The 18,325-nt window shown below is 43.4% G+C and overlaps 1 protein-coding gene across 3 annotated transcripts in view; it reads left to right on the top strand.

Annotated features, from left to right (window-relative positions):
* The window catches only part of GORAB (golgin, RAB6 interacting), a 50,275-nt gene that overhangs the window by 19,284 nt on the left and 12,666 nt on the right, over positions 1 to 18,325 (top strand). Inside the window, exon 5 of one of the 3 annotated variants that reach the window (XM_081298669.1) lies at positions 4,355 to 7,039. The exons of the other annotated variants lie outside the window; for them this stretch is intronic. Within the exon in view, the coding sequence (XP_081154795.1) occupies positions 4,355 to 4,436 (82 nt within the window). The 3' untranslated portion in view covers positions 4,437 to 7,039. Of the gene's footprint in view, positions 1 to 4,354; positions 7,040 to 18,325 lie in introns of those variants that run through there. 3 annotated transcript variants of the gene reach the window in all.

Raw genomic sequence — 18,325 nt, 5'->3', positions numbered from 1 at the left:
TTAAAATACATAGGAAAACTTTGCTATATAGATTCACAAGTACACAATAACTGGTAATTTCTGTAAAGGAAATTATTGGTCCAGAATTAATGCTGTGTGTTTATTGGGACACTTTGTAGAGCTGTCCTTATGTTAAAACTTCTCAATTAGCTGAAGTAGAAGACTGTTAGAGTTCTGAGCTTTGTGATGAGTAATTGAGGAGCAAACTACTTTGGGGATCTCACTTGTGCTCTTTAAAAGTCTTTTCCAAATTGTAGTAGTTTTCACTTATTAACTTGAAGCAAATTTTATTTGGTTCAACTTGACTTTCTGGATATAGGGCTCTTAAACCTTGATTCACTACTTATTAAAATTAGTCATTTCAGAGAAGGCAAATGTTTGAAAACGTGGTTCTCATTGCAATGAAATAGTTTTTATTTTTTTCCTCAAAATTTTCACCTCTATATAATTATGCTGCATTCCAGCACTTGCAGGTGGTGGTCAATCTTTGTATCACTGAGGGTGTAGTGGTTTCCATGTCAGATGATAAAAATCTCTGATTGGAATTCCATGATCTTATTTTATTGCTGGATTGGCATTTGAATTACAGAGTACAGCTCAGCTATAAATGTCTCATTCTTTGGAATTAGCAATATAGGCTTGAGGAGCTTACCTAAGAATTCAGCCACAACCTCTTCTGTGGTGTTGGCACAAAACGGATTCTAGTTATTCTGGCCCAGGCCATTCCCATGACCTTTATAAATGATGTTTTGGGGTTTGTTTTTATAAGGAGCCAAGTAAGCATTTTAAAAGGCTCTGATAGATATAACTCAGTCTGCCAGACAAGACCTGAGGCCACTCTGGATCCGGGTAATTATATCTCTTCTCAACATAGATCTACCCGGGACCTGACTTGAACTGCTCTCTGGAGGGATGAAGCAGAACACTATTCTCCAGTCTGCCTTCAGTGTTAGGCTACTTTCGCAAGCTTCTAATATCAAATAGCTGTCTTAAAAATGCAATGTCATCTCTTTATACAGTTGATCAGACAACTTCGTGTAGCTACTTACATGGTGGTGATGTTTAAGAGGTATGTGATCTGGGCCTTTGTCCTTAAGCAGCTTATTGTCTAATTGAGGGAATAAGATTTAGACTCACAAAAGGCCAATGGAGGAAATGCTTTAATAATGGTAAGCGAAATAAGTGTTTGGAAAGCTAAATGTGAATATCCCTCCAGGACTCCCCAATTTTTCCAACACTCCTAATTTTAAATATTCTGTCTAGTTGTTTGGCAATATATGGAGGTGTCTATGACAGCCATATTTTTTAAGTTAACTTTTAGCACTGGGGAACAATATAAGTATAACCAAAATAAAACCAAAAATTCATGATGGACAACATGTACAGAGTTAAAAGTATAGTTACCAGAGCAAGAGTGAATTAGAAAAACAAAGTTATGTGCATGTTATCAATTTAAAATAGAGGACTCACTGGGATTCACCAATGCAAACCCTATCAAGTGTTGGGGAAAAAGTAGACCCTCCTGCAAAGAATTGATAGTACCTTATATGGAGATGAGCATAAAGCTCAGAACTCATGATTATTCCATGTGTTGTTGAACCAAGAAACCATAACTGCTGTCTAAGTCAGAACAGGTTAGAAATGGAACCATTTAAGTTCAAGGATAACTCATCATGGAGTCTTGTTCAAAGATCACACATGAGAGAGGGCTTTCCAAGTCCAATGACTCTAGAAGCCTAAAATAGAGATATAATTAAGCAGTGAGATGTGACAGGGATAATGTTTCTGAGTGGTTCTAGCATGCCTCGGATAAATCACTAGGCCAAAGATTTGTATGAGGAGTGAAATAATGACCTTGTAAGGTGTAGTGTCACTGCTGTTTCAGGGAAGAGGAGATGAATAGTTAGGAGAATCATTTCATGGGTGTGTTCCATTGCTGGACAGTGCTGCTGTGTGCAAGCACAGTGGCCAGTAGTGCTGTCTATACAGCATTTTGAAGCTGTATATTCATACCAGAGCTTTTGCTTAATTAAAAACTCCACAGAATTGGCCATCTCATTTACTCAGCTAAGCAAAACTGGGGAACTACAGTTTGGTAGAATTTTGGTTAGTTGCTTAGACTTGGATTTTATAATTGAAAACTAGCTGAAGCAATCACATTTTCCATATGTTGGCTGATTTACTTCCCATGTTCCCCTTAGAAGTTATTATAAGACATGGCCTCAGTGTCGCATAGATTCAGAAACATCTTGAGTCTTTCTGTCTGACCTATCCCTTCCCTACCCTAGGCTGCTGGCAGAAGACAGTGGGGCTCCTCAAGCTAGTGACAGCTGAACCCCATGCTATCGTGGCAGTCTTTAACCAAGACCAGAGCTGAGATTCCCAGTGGCCACAGGGTGGAGTGAGAAATATCCAAACTCTGAAGGAGGCGCTGAAAAGCCCTGCAGATAGAAGCAAGTGTCTTATTGCTGGATTCCTCTGAGTCTGATCACTTCAGAAATTAGTTAAAAAATCTGGATAGAACTGAGGGCAAGGTTTTTCATGGTCCTTAATCTTTCCCATGGAACAGGGAAGTCTTCGTCCTGAACAGAAATCTGGGCAAACAGTGACTTCTACAGAACCTAGCCCCTCTTATGAAAAGATCTAAAGAAGAATGTAGGAAAGTTCAGCTTTGAACATTATAGTGCATGAAATAAACTGCAGTAGGCAGAGTAACAGGAAAAAGCAAAAATTATATTAACATGTCAAACACGGAAGATACTGTATGATTCAGAGGAGGTCAGATAATTGAAGCTTAGGTACTCTTCCTAGGGCAGAGAGGGTGGGGAAGTTTTAGAGGTGTAGTAAATTCTGTTTAGGGGAGACAAATGGACCCAGAAGAACAAGCAATAGCTGGAACAAGGTTCTTTGTGGGCTCTAGGTGTGGTGTACAACATTTCAGTTTTCCTCCGTGCAATGAGCCGACTTCTCTAGTCTGTGAAATTTCAGAAAAAGACTAAAGGTGACCCTGTTCCTCTTTGGGTAGATCTGGTCAAGTAGATAAGGAAACTCTACGGAAAGCCTCTCCCTGTGCTGGGAGGTGGGGTGGGACACGGAAAGCTCAGGGGAAGAGGCAGCTTCTGGGTCTCAGCATGTGGAAGCACCAGTCTTTTGAGGTGTCATTTTCTGAGCCCCAACAATCGTTACTCCATTCTTGGAGAAACTCTGAAGTTGGTAGATAACTTCTCCCTAGAGAACAGAACTATTCAGAGAAACATTTTGTGCAAATGGGAGAGTTGTAAGTCCAGCGAGCTCAGCAAGGGGAGCAGAGCTGCTTTTATAGAATAGCAGAGTCCTCCCCGTGCCACAGGGTCTGGTTTTTGGTCCAGGCTGGCCTGTCATGAGCTACTACATACCCCTGCTGATGGTCCTCAATCCAAGGGTACTGTGTCTTCATTGCCCTCTTGTAGACTGGACCGAATCTGGCTCCCTCCTGACCATATCTGCACATCTTTCAGAGATATAAGTGTGGTGTACATCTGTTATAGCAGCTAATGGCTGAGGGAGGAGGACTGAAAGTTTGAGGCCTGCTGGGGCAGTGAGTATGTGTCTGTGGGGTGTGTGTGTATGAGTGTGTGTGTGTGTGTGTGTGTGTGTGTGTGTGTGCGCGCGCGCGCGCACACATGTTTGCTTCAAGTTTTTCAAATCAGTCCAGATCCCTAAAGCTGTATCTCTGTGAGGGTTACAGAGAATATTAGGCTCCCCTCCCTGACCTCTCTAGGACCATGGAAATTTCTCTGAGGCAACTCCAGGCTCTTCTGCTCTGGTGCAATGTAAAGTCTAAGAGATCTCACTGAGGTTTGCCATATTTTGGATTCTAACTAGGAAATGAGGTGCAAGCCTCCTGGTTCTCAGACTCTGAAAGCCCACACTCTCCCCAGGGATCAGTGGTGGGGGGCAGAAGAGTGCAGGAGCCCCTTCTCGGACTCAGCAGCATCTAACCCTTTGGCTTTGCTTTGGAATTGTCTCTTGTATCCCAGCCAGGGGAATTTTTATATACGTGGGCAGGAAAAAAATTGGCTCAAATGGATCAGATATTCTTCCAAATCTTTTTTGTCTGAAGCCTGAAGCTCAGCTTTTTAAACTCCAAAGCCAAGAATTTGTCTCTTTTGTTCTCTGGTTCTGCTGTGACAACCCTCCCTTGAGGCAAGGAGTGACTCATGGTCTAGCTGCCCAGTGGGGGAGGGTCAAGGGTAACAGGAAATCATGGGGAAAACACACTGGTTAATCATCAAAATGTTTGCCTACTTCTTAAGGCCTCTCTTCTCCTTCCCATTCTCTTTTGAATGGAGATGATCCTCTCCTTCCTCCATAGCCTCCTGCATTTGAAGGTTTCTTTGGGATGCAAGTCACAGAAATGGACTCATTTCTGCTATCCTTTCCTCCAGAGAAAATGAAACGCAGGTGCTCCGAGAAAGCTGGGTGGCCAGTGTCAGAGGATGCACTGAAGACCTGAACTGCCCTCAGAACCCGCCTGCTCTTCACCTCCATTGACTTGGCTCACCCTCTCTGTGGATTTCACTTCCCTTTTGACCACACTGAGACTGAAATCTCTTGCCTGGTAGCAGAACTCTAGTGGAAGGCCTTCTGAAAGGTCAGTGTGGTCAATGGTCACTCAACAGGAGCTGAAGGAGAGCCTGCAGGGAAGGACAGGACCCCTCTGACACTGTCTGTGGCGCACACACCATGAATGCAGGAAGGAAAAGTCTTGAAAAAGAAGAGGCTGGGGACAACCTCTTAGGTGCACAATCGCCCTCTCCAGAGGGGGAGGTGACTTCCCTGCATTGAGCCATCCTGGCATCTTGTATTCCTACCACCCAGTACCTGTACTGCCATTTATAGAAATGTGTGCATATGTCTCCTCCTTACAGACCACCAGCAAATTGTGTCCAAGAAGTCCTCTCCTCTTCCCACAAGGCACACACAATGCCCTGCACACACTTGGCATCCAAAAGTGTACGTCGAATAATCAATGAATCGATGAACAGAAAAGAAGAAAAAGGTAATTGAACCTATAAATCCAAGCAATGGTTATTATACAAAGAGAAAGAAAAGGCATTTATATGATAGGTCTAATTTTGAAAAAATATCCAAATAAGCAGTGCTCCATTTTCTCCAGGGAGGGAAAGAGTTAAGCATTTTGCAGTGTTCCTGGACTCCTGACATGATATAAAACACTACAATTTTGGCTTTTCCAGTTTAGCTGACATAGTTTAAGTTGATGAATATTTTGATTTGTGCCAGTCTCAGGCTGTTTTAAATGCTATCCCTGTAGGAGTCAAGAAGTCCAGTCATAATCATAACAATATGCTTGTCAGTCAAAAGCACCGGAAGATTGTTTAGGTGCAAAGAAAGCATTTTCCCCTGAAAGGAAACAGGGCAATTGAAATCACCTACTTTTCAAGGCATTGAAGTCAAAACTGTTACCAGCTTCATGGTGTGAAAATCCAGGTCTCAGCACTCCCTGTCAGACTCCAGCATGTCCTGGGGCTATCTAGCCAAAAAACAAGTTACAGTCTAAAGTTCAGAAGAAAATTAGACTAAAGGGAAAGCAACAGCGATCAAGGTTGATTTCCCCATCATTATTTGCAGGTCACTATTTCAGCAGGGAATGTATAATGAATTCTCCTCCATCTTAGAGTCAGTGTAGCTTGGGATAGATTTTCCTAGCCAAATAACTAGGAGAATTCATGCCATTACACAAGATCTGGGCAGAAAAAAGGGTTTTTTCCCCCCATGAACAGACTGAGCAAATAATACTTGGTGGAATTGACATTAAGTTTAGACCATTGGAACTGTTTGCATTTAGCAGGCAAAAATTTTAAATCCACATGGAATTGGATTCATTATATGAAGAGGAAAGCCAAAAGCACTGTGGGAAAAGGGGAAGGAGATACAAAATCCCAGAGAAATGGATTTCCAAATTGAAGGCAGCCCCAAATTATCTAGGTCTTTGGGTATGTTGATGTCAGGACCTTGGTTTTTCAACGTTAGTGTGACCTTAACAATTCCAGCTGCTCAACAAATTTGCTCGGCAACTTTATCCCACCAGAGGAAAATTGAAACACAGACCTGGTGTGCCTCTTCGAATTTTATTACATCAATTGCAGCTTTTGTATGGAAGGGAACGGGTTAAATAAAAAGTTACTATAATAGAAAGTACACCTTTCACCCCCAAAGAATTCCATACACCCCATGCTGATATCAAAAGAATCTCCTCATGGGAAAGAGCAATGTGGAAAGCAGAAAGGAACAAAAATCTGGTATTCAGAGTCCACTGGGAGCTTCAGACAAACACGAAACAATGACTTCATGCAGTAGATAAATTTCTCACATTCTTTGACCAGTTTTATTAGCTTAATATTCATGTATCCAGTTATATGAATACCAACATTACTCAAAGAAGAATCTGCGTGGCTATTAAAAATATATATATCTGGGGGTAAAACTTAACATATGCTGATCTTTTTCCAGTAGTTAACAGAGGTTTTTATGAGTTGGTGAGTCCTGAAGTCATCTAAACACTCTCTGTGATTCTCCTGTGTTTCACAGGTAAGGACAGGACAGTGTTGGAAGGTAGACCTCAAAGGGCAGTCCCAGCAGGAGCACCTGCTGTCATGTCTCAGTCCCTTTGCACCCTCCACTGCCCCCAGAAAAGTACAGACACTGTATTTATAAGTTCAAGGCACTGAACTTTGTCCAGACCTTCCTCTTTGGCTCTGTCTTCCTGTGAGAATTATTCTTTTTAAGCCACTTCTGCTCAAGGTCCCTGGACGGGCCACACGCACATCTGTCTCCACACCTCCTGTGCTGATTCCCTCCCATATCATCCCAACTCTAACCTTCCGACTCTGATCTGAGCCTCCACCTGCAGCCTCCCCGCCCCCCCACCTCCCTGCCTTTTGCCATCCTTCCCCCTCCGCAGTCTTCTCACAGGCGTTTGTTCCAGGCCTTCCCTGTGGTGTGTCCCTTAGTCTTTAAAGGCCTTGCCATGTGGTGGAAAATATAGGCATTGAAGTCAAACAGACTTACTGTTTGTAATCCAGGCTCTTTCTCTAATAAACTAAGGTGACTTAACCTCTCCGGGGTTTTGTTTTCTCAGGTGTAAACTGGGAATAATGTTATCCAGTTTGGAGAGTTCTTGGGAGCATCAAATAAGGATATATACACAAGATGCCTAGTCCTTTACACTGCAAAGTACACCAGCCTCAGCTTTATGTTTGCTGCTTTGTCTTTGGCGCGTAGAGAACTGCCTAGTACAGAGTAGCTGTTCACTGAACACTTATTGGCTGAATTAATGAATAATTAATGCTCAGTAAATATTGGCTCTCTTTTATCTTATTATTATCATTAATTACTTTTATTCCAATAGCCTGTAATTCTTTGGAGGACAGGGCTTATGCAGACATCTCTTGGTACATTCACTGTGAGTAGTTGTGATGATCTTCCTATTTATTAGAAAACACCCTGTGGCATATAAAAGTCCACTTATCTTGGCCGTTAATCCATTTGCCTGTGAAACTCAGTGCTACTCACACTGATGAAAGCAGCATTAGAGGAAAAATAAGAATAATTTCAGGAAAAACAAGGAGCTGGAACACCGCAAACCTTGTCCACCCACGCCAGCATGCTGAGCATCATAGAACTCCAAAGACAAGACAGAGCTGTGGCCTCAAGGCTGCGTGTCCTGTTCCCAGGCCTCTCTGGCTCGGGCTGCAGTGAAATCCCTGAAGGATAGTGGTATTTAAAGTCAGAAGTCTAAGACTCTGTCCTTCAGAGACCAGGCCAGGCTGCCAAATGAGCAGTGTCTTCCTGCTGTCTCTTGGAATGGAAAAGGGATCTGCCTGGATGACCCCCCCCCTTGATTTGGACCCAGGGGCTTCTCCAGCATATAGGAGAGGCTGTGACGTCACACAGCAGCCCGGCAGCCGGGCACAGTCTCCCTTGGCCTAATGGAGACCACATGCACCATTATGGATTTCCAGGGCTCCAGGGAGGTGGGTACATGTGACTTTGAAGAGAAGGAAGCTATTTCCACCCACATTTCTCCTGATTTATGCACCAGCCCCGGAAGGTCCAGACAAGTTGGAAAAGGTTTGGTAACTGGAGAACAGGGGTGCGAAAGTCTATTTTGTAAAAGACTGCAAACTTGACTCTCCCTCTAAATCCTGGCCTTGGGCAATGTGTGCCTTACAGAGTTTAAATCACGTTAGTAATTTCAGTCAGATTGAGGGTGAAAGATTACACAGCTCTTAGAATTAGGACTGGATTGTTTTAGTAAAAACATTTCTAAATTGGCCAAACATAAATCAATTCTAACGAGGCCCCTGTGATTACGGGCAGGTCTAATGGCCTCTCTATTCCTCATTCTCATTTTTTTTCCCTATTTGCATTTTTTTTCCAACCAGAAAAGCAGAAAGCAATGAAGATTTTTTAAAATATAAATAATTTTTAAAATGCACACACACTTGTTCTCAGCCTAAAAGAGAATGAAGGGATCTAGAGGGACGTAGGGGACAGGACATTGCAGGGGTTAGCAAGAAGGCAAGGGTGGTGGTGGCCCTGGACAAGCCTTTCTTGGAGAAGGAAAGGAAGTCCCAGGTTTCATTTGATGTCCAGAAGTTCCCATAAGCTGTCACCTGGCCCCTGCCTGTCCACTTTTCTGTCCCACAGGGGCATGGCTCATCTTCCTCCTCCTCTTACTCTTTAAACTCTGCCAATCTTCTTGGTTCAACAGATTCTAGTTTCATCTTTTCAGGGGCTCCTACCAGTCTGTGGTAGATCTTCAGTTGTTTGCTATTAAGCCTTGAATTTTGATCTTATTGTTCTTCTTCATGATTGTGTAGTGATAAAGATGGGATAATCATATCAGGGAGGAGGAAGGAAAGCCCTGTGATACAGCAAAGCTATGCATAATTTTTATTGAAACTAACTTTTATTATTGTTGTTGTTGTTATTTTGGTGCTGGGCATTGAACCCAGGGCCTTGCATGTGCTAAACACAAGTTACACCACTGAGTTACATCCCCAGCCCTTTTTGGTTTTGCTTTAAGACAGGGTCTTGCTCTGTAGCTGAAGTGGAACTTAAACTTGCACCCTCCTGCCTCAGCCTCCCCAGTCGCTGGAATTGCAGGTATGCACTACCATGTCTGGCCTGTTTATTTAATTTTTAATTGATAAAACTGTAGACCTTTATCGTGTTAAACATAATGTTTTGATTAAGTGTACAGCGTGGAATGACTGAATCTAGCTAAGCAATTTGTGCATCCTTATCATATTTTGTGGTAAGAACACTGACAATCTGTTATCAATTTTTAAGGATTCAATACATTGCTGTTAGCTGTAATCACCATGTTATATAATAAATTTTCTAACTTATTTCTCCCATCTAACTGGCTAACATCATTCCAGCCTCTGGTAAGAACCATCTACTCTCTGCCTCTATGAGTTCAGCTTTTCATAGGTTCCGCCCATAACTTAGCTCACGTGGCATTTGTCTTTCTGTGTCTAGCTTGTTCTTGACATAGTGACCCCAGGTTCATTCATCCTATTGCAAATAATAGAATTTCCTTCTTTTCTAAGGCTCACTAGTTTTCCCTTGTGTATATGTGCCACATGTCCTTCACCAATTGATTGGTAGACACTTAAGCTAATTCCGTATCATGGCTAATGTAGTGAAGACAGGAGTGCAGCTATCTCTTTGACGTATTGATTTCATTTCCTGACTATGTACTGAATGTCAGTCATTTAACTCAACAACAGCTGAGTGATAAAAGTTGGCTTTGGTTCAATTTGTTTTTCAGAGTTGGTAACCCTCCCCTCAATCCTTTCCTCTTCCAAATTTCTAACTAGTTTTTAGAACTTTTAAGAGATGTATTTTAGTCAGTTTTCATTGCTATGACAAAATACATGAGATAATCAACATAAAGTTAAGGAGGAGACACTTATTTTGGCTCATGGATTCAGAGATTTCAATCCATGGTTGCTGGGTCCTGTTGTTCTGGGGCCTCTGCAGCACATCATGGCAGAGTTACATGACAGAGGACACCTGTTCACCTCATGATGACTGGGAAGTGAAAATGGGAGAGGAGGAGCCAGGGTCCCAATGTGCCCTTCAAGTGACCTAACTTCCTTACAGGAGGCCCCACTCCCCAAATATCCCCCCCCCTCCCAATAGTGCATGGCTGGTGACTAAGCCTTCACACATGGCCTTTGGGGGACATTTAAGATCCAAACCATAAAAAGCTGCCTCTCAGGTTCCTCTGAACACGTTCTCTCTGCCACCGGCACCACCCTCATGCCCCTCCTGACATCTCTCTTTGGAGGTTTTCCTCTGAAGATGTGGAGAGTCTCCACTGCAGCCGCCAAGGCCGGGTTACTTCCTGCTGCTGGAGTTGCCACGCCAGGCTCCCTGGAGGCCACCATGGCCTGCAGAGGAGTGCTCTGAGGAACTAGGGGGACCTCTGGTCTTCTGTCCTGAGGGTGCATATTTGTGCCATGACCAGCATCTTAAAGGGGGCCTCTTGCATTTCTCGTTACTCAGGGGAGTGCTTATTGGCACGTCCTTTTTTTGAAGATTCAAACTACTTCATGCAGATGGTTAAAAAGGCCAGTTTCTCTGAGGACTCATGCTTCCCTCTGTCTGATTCAGGCTGTCTAGGAAAATGGGTCCTGAGGAAAGAGCTGCTGGTGCTCCTCAGGAAGGCAGCTCAGAGAGGAAGAAGGGAGTGGGGGGCAGTGACGGGAGTGGCAGCAGTGTCCCACTGGCTACTGCTCCGCATGACCACAGGGTGCTTGCTGGGCGCGTAGGGGTGCATCCCGTAGGAGCAGCTGTGGACAGGCTCTGGTGTAAAGAAGGCTTGGTTTGGAAAATCATCCCAGTGCATAGTGCCGAAATCAACCACCATGCAGGCCTAGAAACGCTCGACTGAGTTTTTCCCATTTGTACAGGGCTAACGCGCCGTATTAAGTATGTAAGGCCTTATTGATGTGGGTTTGATTTACAGAAACAAGTAAAGTATCCTCTAAATAATAAAAATAAATTTAAAAAGGAAAAAAGATAAATGATGTTTGGGCTGGGCGTATGGCTCCGTGGCAGAGCACTTGCCTGGCTGTACAAGGCCCTGGGTTCCATCCCCAGCAGTGCATGCATACACACACAAACACACACAAACACACACACACACACACAGAAACACACATACACACACATGTGCGCATGCATGAGCCTCAGAGTGGCCCAGGGGTGAGGAAGAAGAGGACGTCCACCGGGGTCATGCACACCTGCTTCCCTTGCCCACTGTGGATGCTTGCCTCCTGGCTGAGAGATCCTGTCATCTTGAGGGCTGCAGGGAGGTCAGATCCTGGAGTCTGTTGCACACTTGTGCATGTTCTCCAAGTCAGTAAGTAATGGATGGCACAGACACCCAGGCGTCTGCCGGTTGGCTGGGGGAGAGGACTTGGTGTCCACAAAGCAGAATCTGCCCACCCAGCAAAGGCCACTTGGTGGGCTGTGGCAAAAGAGTGAGGGCCCCAGGGTGCTCTCCAGAGGTGCTTATGGCAGTGGGATGCCCCCTCACATCTCCACCCACTCTTCCCCCAGTTTCTGGTCATTTGAAATCCACCAAGAACTCCATGATTTGGCAGAGTTGGTTTACTAGAGATTTGTGCTACATACATACAATCCATGAACTTTTAAGAAAGTTTCAGGTATGAATCAGTTACAAAGCTCTGGATCATGTCTTTTTTTTTTTTTTTTAACTAAAGTACAGAAATGAACAGCTTTAATTGAATAATGTTTTGAGGGGTTTGTTACATACTTTAAAGATGAAAACAGAAGTAACTAGCCAGGCACAGTGGCACACACCTGTAATCCCAGTAGCTAGGGAGGCTAAGGCAGGAGGATTGCAGGTTGGAAGTCAGCCTCAGCAACTTAGTGAGGTCGTAAGCAACCCAGTGAGACCCTATCTCAAAAAATAAAAGCTGAGGATGTGCCTCAGTGGTTAATCTCTCTTGGACTTAATCCCAGGAAGGAAGGAAGGAAGGAAGGAAGGAAGGAAGGAAGGAAGGAAGGAAGGAAGGAAGGAAGAAAATATCCGATGTCTCACCTAACAATCAAGATGAAACCATGAAAGCTTCTAACATAAATAACCTAGAAAAATTCATGTCCACCTTTAAAACGCCTCAGACTTTTTCAAAGAGAGGCAGAATGGATGCCAAAATGTAAACAAACTCAAATAAAAACCAATGTACCCTGAGGGATAAGATGGTTTAGCTCACACGGTGGAATGAAAAGTGGTTTTTGTTTGGGTCTTTCAGTTTGTTTTATTGTTATGGTTTTAAGTTCTCTGAGGTTAGAGCTCTAGTAATTTTCTCCTTTCCTACTTTAAAGAAGATGGTAAAGATTTGATTTCATTCTAATATTTGGAGAGAAAGATATTCCTATTCCACATTCAGAGATAAAAATATCTCCCAGCTGAAGACTGTGGGGGCCGGGGCCAGGTGCCTTCTCAGGAATTTCCTTCCTGAACTTGGCCCTTCAGCTTCTGAGATAATGATTGTTTTTCAGCTTTTAAAAAAATCAAAATATTTACCAATAGGGGTTTGTTTTCTGACACTGCTTGCCTTCTTCAGCCTGTTGTGACAGTTGTGTCAAACTGGCTGACGCTAAGAAGGCAAAGTGCCAGAAGAAAACCTCTTAGGGCAAAGGAAGAGGCAGAAGAGCACCAGGAGGGGCAGCCTGGGCCATCTGACGTGCAGAGGGACCTCATTGCGCCTGCCAGGCCCAGCCCACAGAGAGGAGTTCCCTCCATTGAGACCCTGCCCTTCGTCTTCCTTAGAATGCATTCCTTTTGGTAAAGCCCTTTCTCTTTAATGCCCTTGATAGAAACTGACTGCTTGTAGCCATTCATGAAGAACAAACAACAATATTGTAACACCTCCTGATACTGACAGAATAGCAATTGGTAATAAGTTCGACATAATAAACAGTAAATGTAGTATATAACAGCAATAGGACTGGTCACATGGCAGCACCTCCCGGGGGACTGCAGCTTCCTGGTGCTGTCCGTACTGTTTTGGGCTTGGTTTCATATTTAAAAATGGATTTGGAAAAATAACTAAATGCTTCTGCCTGCCTCCCCTCTATCCCATCCAAGTCCTCTTCATTTTAATAAACCGAGATCAGAGAAATTTGGCAGGATACTTAATAATAGTCTGTCACATTTACACATGAAGAAGGCGGACGTGGCCTCTTGGAGAACACCTCTGATGTTGGTCCCCAGTACACTAACATTAAATTCTTAGTAATGGCAGAGCTGGGCAGTGTTGGAGACCCACTGAGGCGGTTTGTGGTGGAGAGGGATCGCACTGTTTGGTGTGTACTTTTCAGATAAGGATAACATCCTTCAGGGCAGACATTCACAACAGGAGAGCATTTCATCTGTGGGCCAACCTCAGGGACAATCTAATACCCTTACATCTTCTTTCTTCTTTTGAAACCACCCTTAGACGTAAAGAAGGGTGGTTATTTGAAAGGAGAGAAGGTAGAACTAAGGTTTCAAGAGAGCCCATTATACATCAGACACGGCTAGATGTTCTATGAATCTTATTTCTTTAGTCTTCACAACTTTACCTGGTTCTCTTAGTTCTAAATTAGAAATGAGCAAAGTATAGGTTCAGAGGGCAATAATTATCTTGTCCAAGGTCATACATCTGGAAAGAGGGAAGGTACAATAATAACCTCAGAACCATCTTACATTTGCTTCCTGGTGGAAGGTGTGGTACTGCTGCTGCCCAGTTCCCCCTCGGGACTGATCACCCCTCCCCTAGCAAGAGAGAGTGCACCTGCAACCAAAGGCCAGTGGTTGTGAGGATACAAGTCCCCTCGCCTTGATGAGAGGAAAGGGTGTGTGGGTAGAAGGCCCCCCCCCCCCCCGGACCTGCTGAGGCCTTTGGGGTATTTCCGCTCAATCTGCCACTCTGCCCAGGGCTGCTTCCTTGGCCCTCCTGTAGCTGTGCTCAGACATACTCCCCAGGAAACTTCAGGACACACATCTCCATTTCAGAGTGTGTTTCTTTGAAAACCCTGATTCTCACAGCCTTCTGGGTCCAGAGCACACATCAAAACAAACAACAAATAAAAAGTCCAGATAACAATAAAAATCTAAATGTCAGGACATGAAAACAAGAAAAATAAAAATCACCTTTTCCATAATGTCAGTATAGTGCTTCAGTACTGTACATAGGAATATCCAGAAATGGCGCCTATTTCAGGTAGAATTTCATAAATCATAGGTTTTACGCTTTTTAGAAAAAAGAAGAATATCGGGTTCTTTGCTCCTATCCTACCCTCGTCTGCCTCCACATCATCATTCAAAAAATAAATGAGGCTTGGGAAGTCATTGCTCCTGCTATGGTCACAGGGCCCTTGGTAGGTTAGGTTGGTAGGTTAGGACCCAGAGCTGTGTCTGAGACCTCACCGCAGAACAGCCAAGGTCATACAACATTTTAACTCAATTTCATTGAAAAGGCTTTAATACTAGGTGTCCCATCCCAGTTACAGAGCTACTAACACAGAGCTGTTATCAAAACCACAGATGATGGCCCCCTCCATGTGTGGGAGTAGACTCGGCCATCCAGGACTTGGCGCAGACCTGCCCTGTTCACTGTGCTGAGCAGCCTTTGGTACGTCACTCAAGACTGCCCTACTTCACACAGCTTTAGGTAACGCATTTCTTGAGCTAATTTTAATAGATTTCACCACATCAACGATTACTTGTTATCCTCCTCAGAGGAAGTGTGTCCAGTGTGCCTCCCAGGGCCCTCGTGTTCCTTTCCCTTGGTTTATAAGCAGAGATCTCAAAACAGAAAGAATTGGTTCCGAGAGAAAACCTTCCCTCCAGGATTCTGCCTGGTGACTGCCACCTCCTCCTTAGGCACAGGACCCATTCTCCATCCCTCCATCATGAGAGGACGTGGCCTTTTGTTTCACAGTGTGGATTAGCACTGCTGCGTTGCTTGAAGGGAGAAAGGACTTTCCAAGCTGTAACATGCTGGACGTGTTGAGAGTGCGTGGTTATGTAACACCATATTTTTTAATACAACTGACAGTCTGTCTTGAGATTTAAGTGTTTTTTGACAGTTTTTATGCACCTGTTAATTCAAAGCTCTTAACATATGCCAGTTAAAAAGAGCCAGGCACTAAAACATCTAACTTTAGAGGCTAAATATGGCTCAGCTGCAGTCTCAGGCCGGCAGGCTGACGGAAACAGTTTCTTCCTCCAAGATGGAAATCAGCTGTAGCCTCCTCTGCGACCCAACAGGCCGTTTCTAGGTGTGAGTGTGTGTGTGTGTGTGTGTGTGTGTGTGTGTGTGTGTGTTTGGGGGTGAATGCAACACCATTTGATTTCTTAAGAAACAGGCCTCAGGGGGCCAACTCAGGTCTTCAACATGGTAGGTGACTGGATAGTTCAGTGGTGTTCTGATGGCTAGTGAGGGGTTTGGAAAGACGTTTATGTTCCTGTGGATGCTCAGGGTGGTGCTTGAGCAACCCTGGCCCTAGCGTCTGTTCACTGCAGCTCTCTGTGGGTCACCCATTCTTCTGCTCCTCTCCCTACCCACTCACCCACACCAGTAAAACTGAAGGCAAATGCCTGAATTTTTTTTTAAGAAGTAAGGCCAAAATATAAATATAATAATATAATATAAACTGCAGTATTTTCTGGTGTAAATAAATAGTTCTCATCGACCTTAAATGATTATGAGATATTCACTTTATCGCCCACCACATGTCAAAATATAATCTCTCCATGCATACAAAGAACCTGTAAGTCAACAGACAAGAGCACTATAGGACAGAAGCTAAGTAGGCATTTGCTTCTATTGCTTCTGAGACAACCTGGAGCAAGGGGTGGACTTGACACATTGAACTTCTGAGATTCTAGATCAGTCTGGTCCAGCAGAAATACAATGCAAAAATGTAAATGTAAGCCAGGCGTGGTGGTATAATCCCAGAGGCTCGGGAGGCTGAGGCAGGAGGATCGTGAGTTCAAAGCCAGCTTCAGCAAAATCAAGGCACTAAGCAACTCAGTGAGACCCTGTCTCTAAATAAAGTAAAAAATAGGGCTGGGATGTGGCTCAGTGGTTGAGAGCCCCTGAGTTCAATTCCCAGTACCAAAAAAAAAAAAAAAAAAGCAAATGTGAGCCATGTATGTAATTTAAAATTTTCTAGCAGCCACATTTAAAAGAGTAAGAACGAACAAGTAGCTACTCAGGATGCTGAAGCAGGAGTATTGCAAATTCAAGGACAACTTCTGTGAGACCTTGTCTCAAAAAATAAAAAGGGCTGAGGATATAGCTTAGTGATACAGTGCCCCTGGGTTCCATCCCCAGTGCTGCAAAAATAACTAAATAAATAGGAAAAATAAGAAATAAGTTTAAAGATTTTGGATAGTATGAAATATGATATGTAAAAAAAGATATTGGATAATGTCTTTAACTCATATCTCAGATATTATCATTTTGATATGCAATAAATTAATTTGAAGTATTTTATATATTTTTTCTTTTTTTTGTGCTGTCTGGAATCCAGTGTATGTTTTGCACATCTCAATGAAGAATAGTCACATTTCAGGTTCTTGATATTTCAAGTCACATGTAGCAAGTGTAGGTCTAATTTGTCTGCCACGAAAATTTTTCAACAGATAACATTTAATGACCCTGGATAATATTACTAGCAACAAGCTAGTGGCCAGGAAACCTAGAGAGTAATTTAGCAGCTTTTCCTTTTCACTCTATATTATAAACATTATTGTTCCATGTAGTTAATTGTTTCTTTTGCCTTCATAGTGATGGTCGGGATAGCATCTGAGCACAGTTTTAGTGGTGATTTGCAGTGATGCTACGGTGGCTTTGTGCTGTGTTCAAGCTGCATCAGGACACAGTATTTAAGAGCTTGGGGTTTCACCAATAGACCTGGATTTGAATCTCAGACTTAGCCATCCACGTCTGTGCCCCTGGTTTTCATCTGTGTAGTGGCGAAAATTTTTACCATTCTGGGGTCTCCATTTCCTATTTGCAAAATGGAAATAAATATTTCATAAAATTGTTAGAAGAAATAAGTGAAATAATTTATCTATAGCTCTCAACCTACGTTGCAAAAGATATATTATGATTATAATGCAAGCATCAGAAAACTACCTATGGATATTTGACACTAAAGGTAAATTCAGAGTATGTATGCCATTGAAGATATTATTCATTATGCCTCCTATAACGTTTTTCTCTACATGACCATCATGATCCTATAGACCTCGTTAATGGTAGAGCATGTTCGTCCTTTGTGAAGGAGAGTTGGTAACTAGACTTCAGGACAATTTGAACCAAAATGCTTCACTGCAAAATAATTAGTCTTATTTTCTTCATAGGGTGGAGGAAAGAACTAACTTTCATTGAGTGTTATGTTTTATTTCCATGGACCAAGCACTTTCTGGATTTTATCTTAAGAATCTCTGGATATGATGTTCATTTGAGGTGTAAAGAAATGAGGTTCAAGGAGCCAAGGCTCACACGTTCAGTGCATGTCATGGTTAGTGTGTGGATGCAAAGCTGTGGGAGTGGCAGGCTTTGGCCTCACTGATCTGGAGCCTCCAGTCAGTAGCAGAAACTGATAGAGTATTTCAATCAACACTGAAAAGCAAACATAATGGTTGATTTTTTGACTGTGGTGAAAATCCTTGTCTCCTAGTCACCACTTTCTACCCCTAAAAGGGATTTGTGCTGCACCTATAGATCACCACTGCTGTCCACATCATGATCCGCTGGGACTTGGTCTCTTGGACTTGGTACAGTACCACTGAAAGTTTCAGCCTACGGAGGGGCTGATGTGAAGCATCCTGGAAATGCGGACACATTAAGCAGAACAGGTATTTCATAAGACTTCTCTCAGAGGCACAGGGAACTCTTGGGCAGGGTGGCTGCCTTAGAGGCAACCTTCCTCTTGTGTCTGTCCCAGCACAACCTGAGTAAGGCTGGTGATGGGGCTGGCAGGGGAGTGGAGTGTCAAGGGAGACCCATATGAAATAGATGCTTGAATGCCACCCCGGACAGTCGTCACTGTCGGCCTATGAGTAGTCACCGCTGGTGCCTTTGGAACATGTCTGTCTCAGAAGAAAACAGAAGTCTCTGGCAGCTGAGGATCTGCGCTTCATCAGGTCTGGTCTCCGTGGCCTGCAGAGAAAGGGCCAACAAGAAAGGCCTCAGTGTTGCCCTAGCTTTCAGAGAAGCCG

The sequence above is a fragment of the Spermophilus citellus genome (assembly GCF_964194105.1).
Source record: "Spermophilus citellus genome assembly, chromosome: 6".
NCBI classification, from domain to species: Eukaryota; Metazoa; Chordata; class Mammalia; order Rodentia; family Sciuridae; genus Spermophilus; species Spermophilus citellus.
This window is presented reverse-complemented; position numbering and strand designations above follow the sequence as displayed.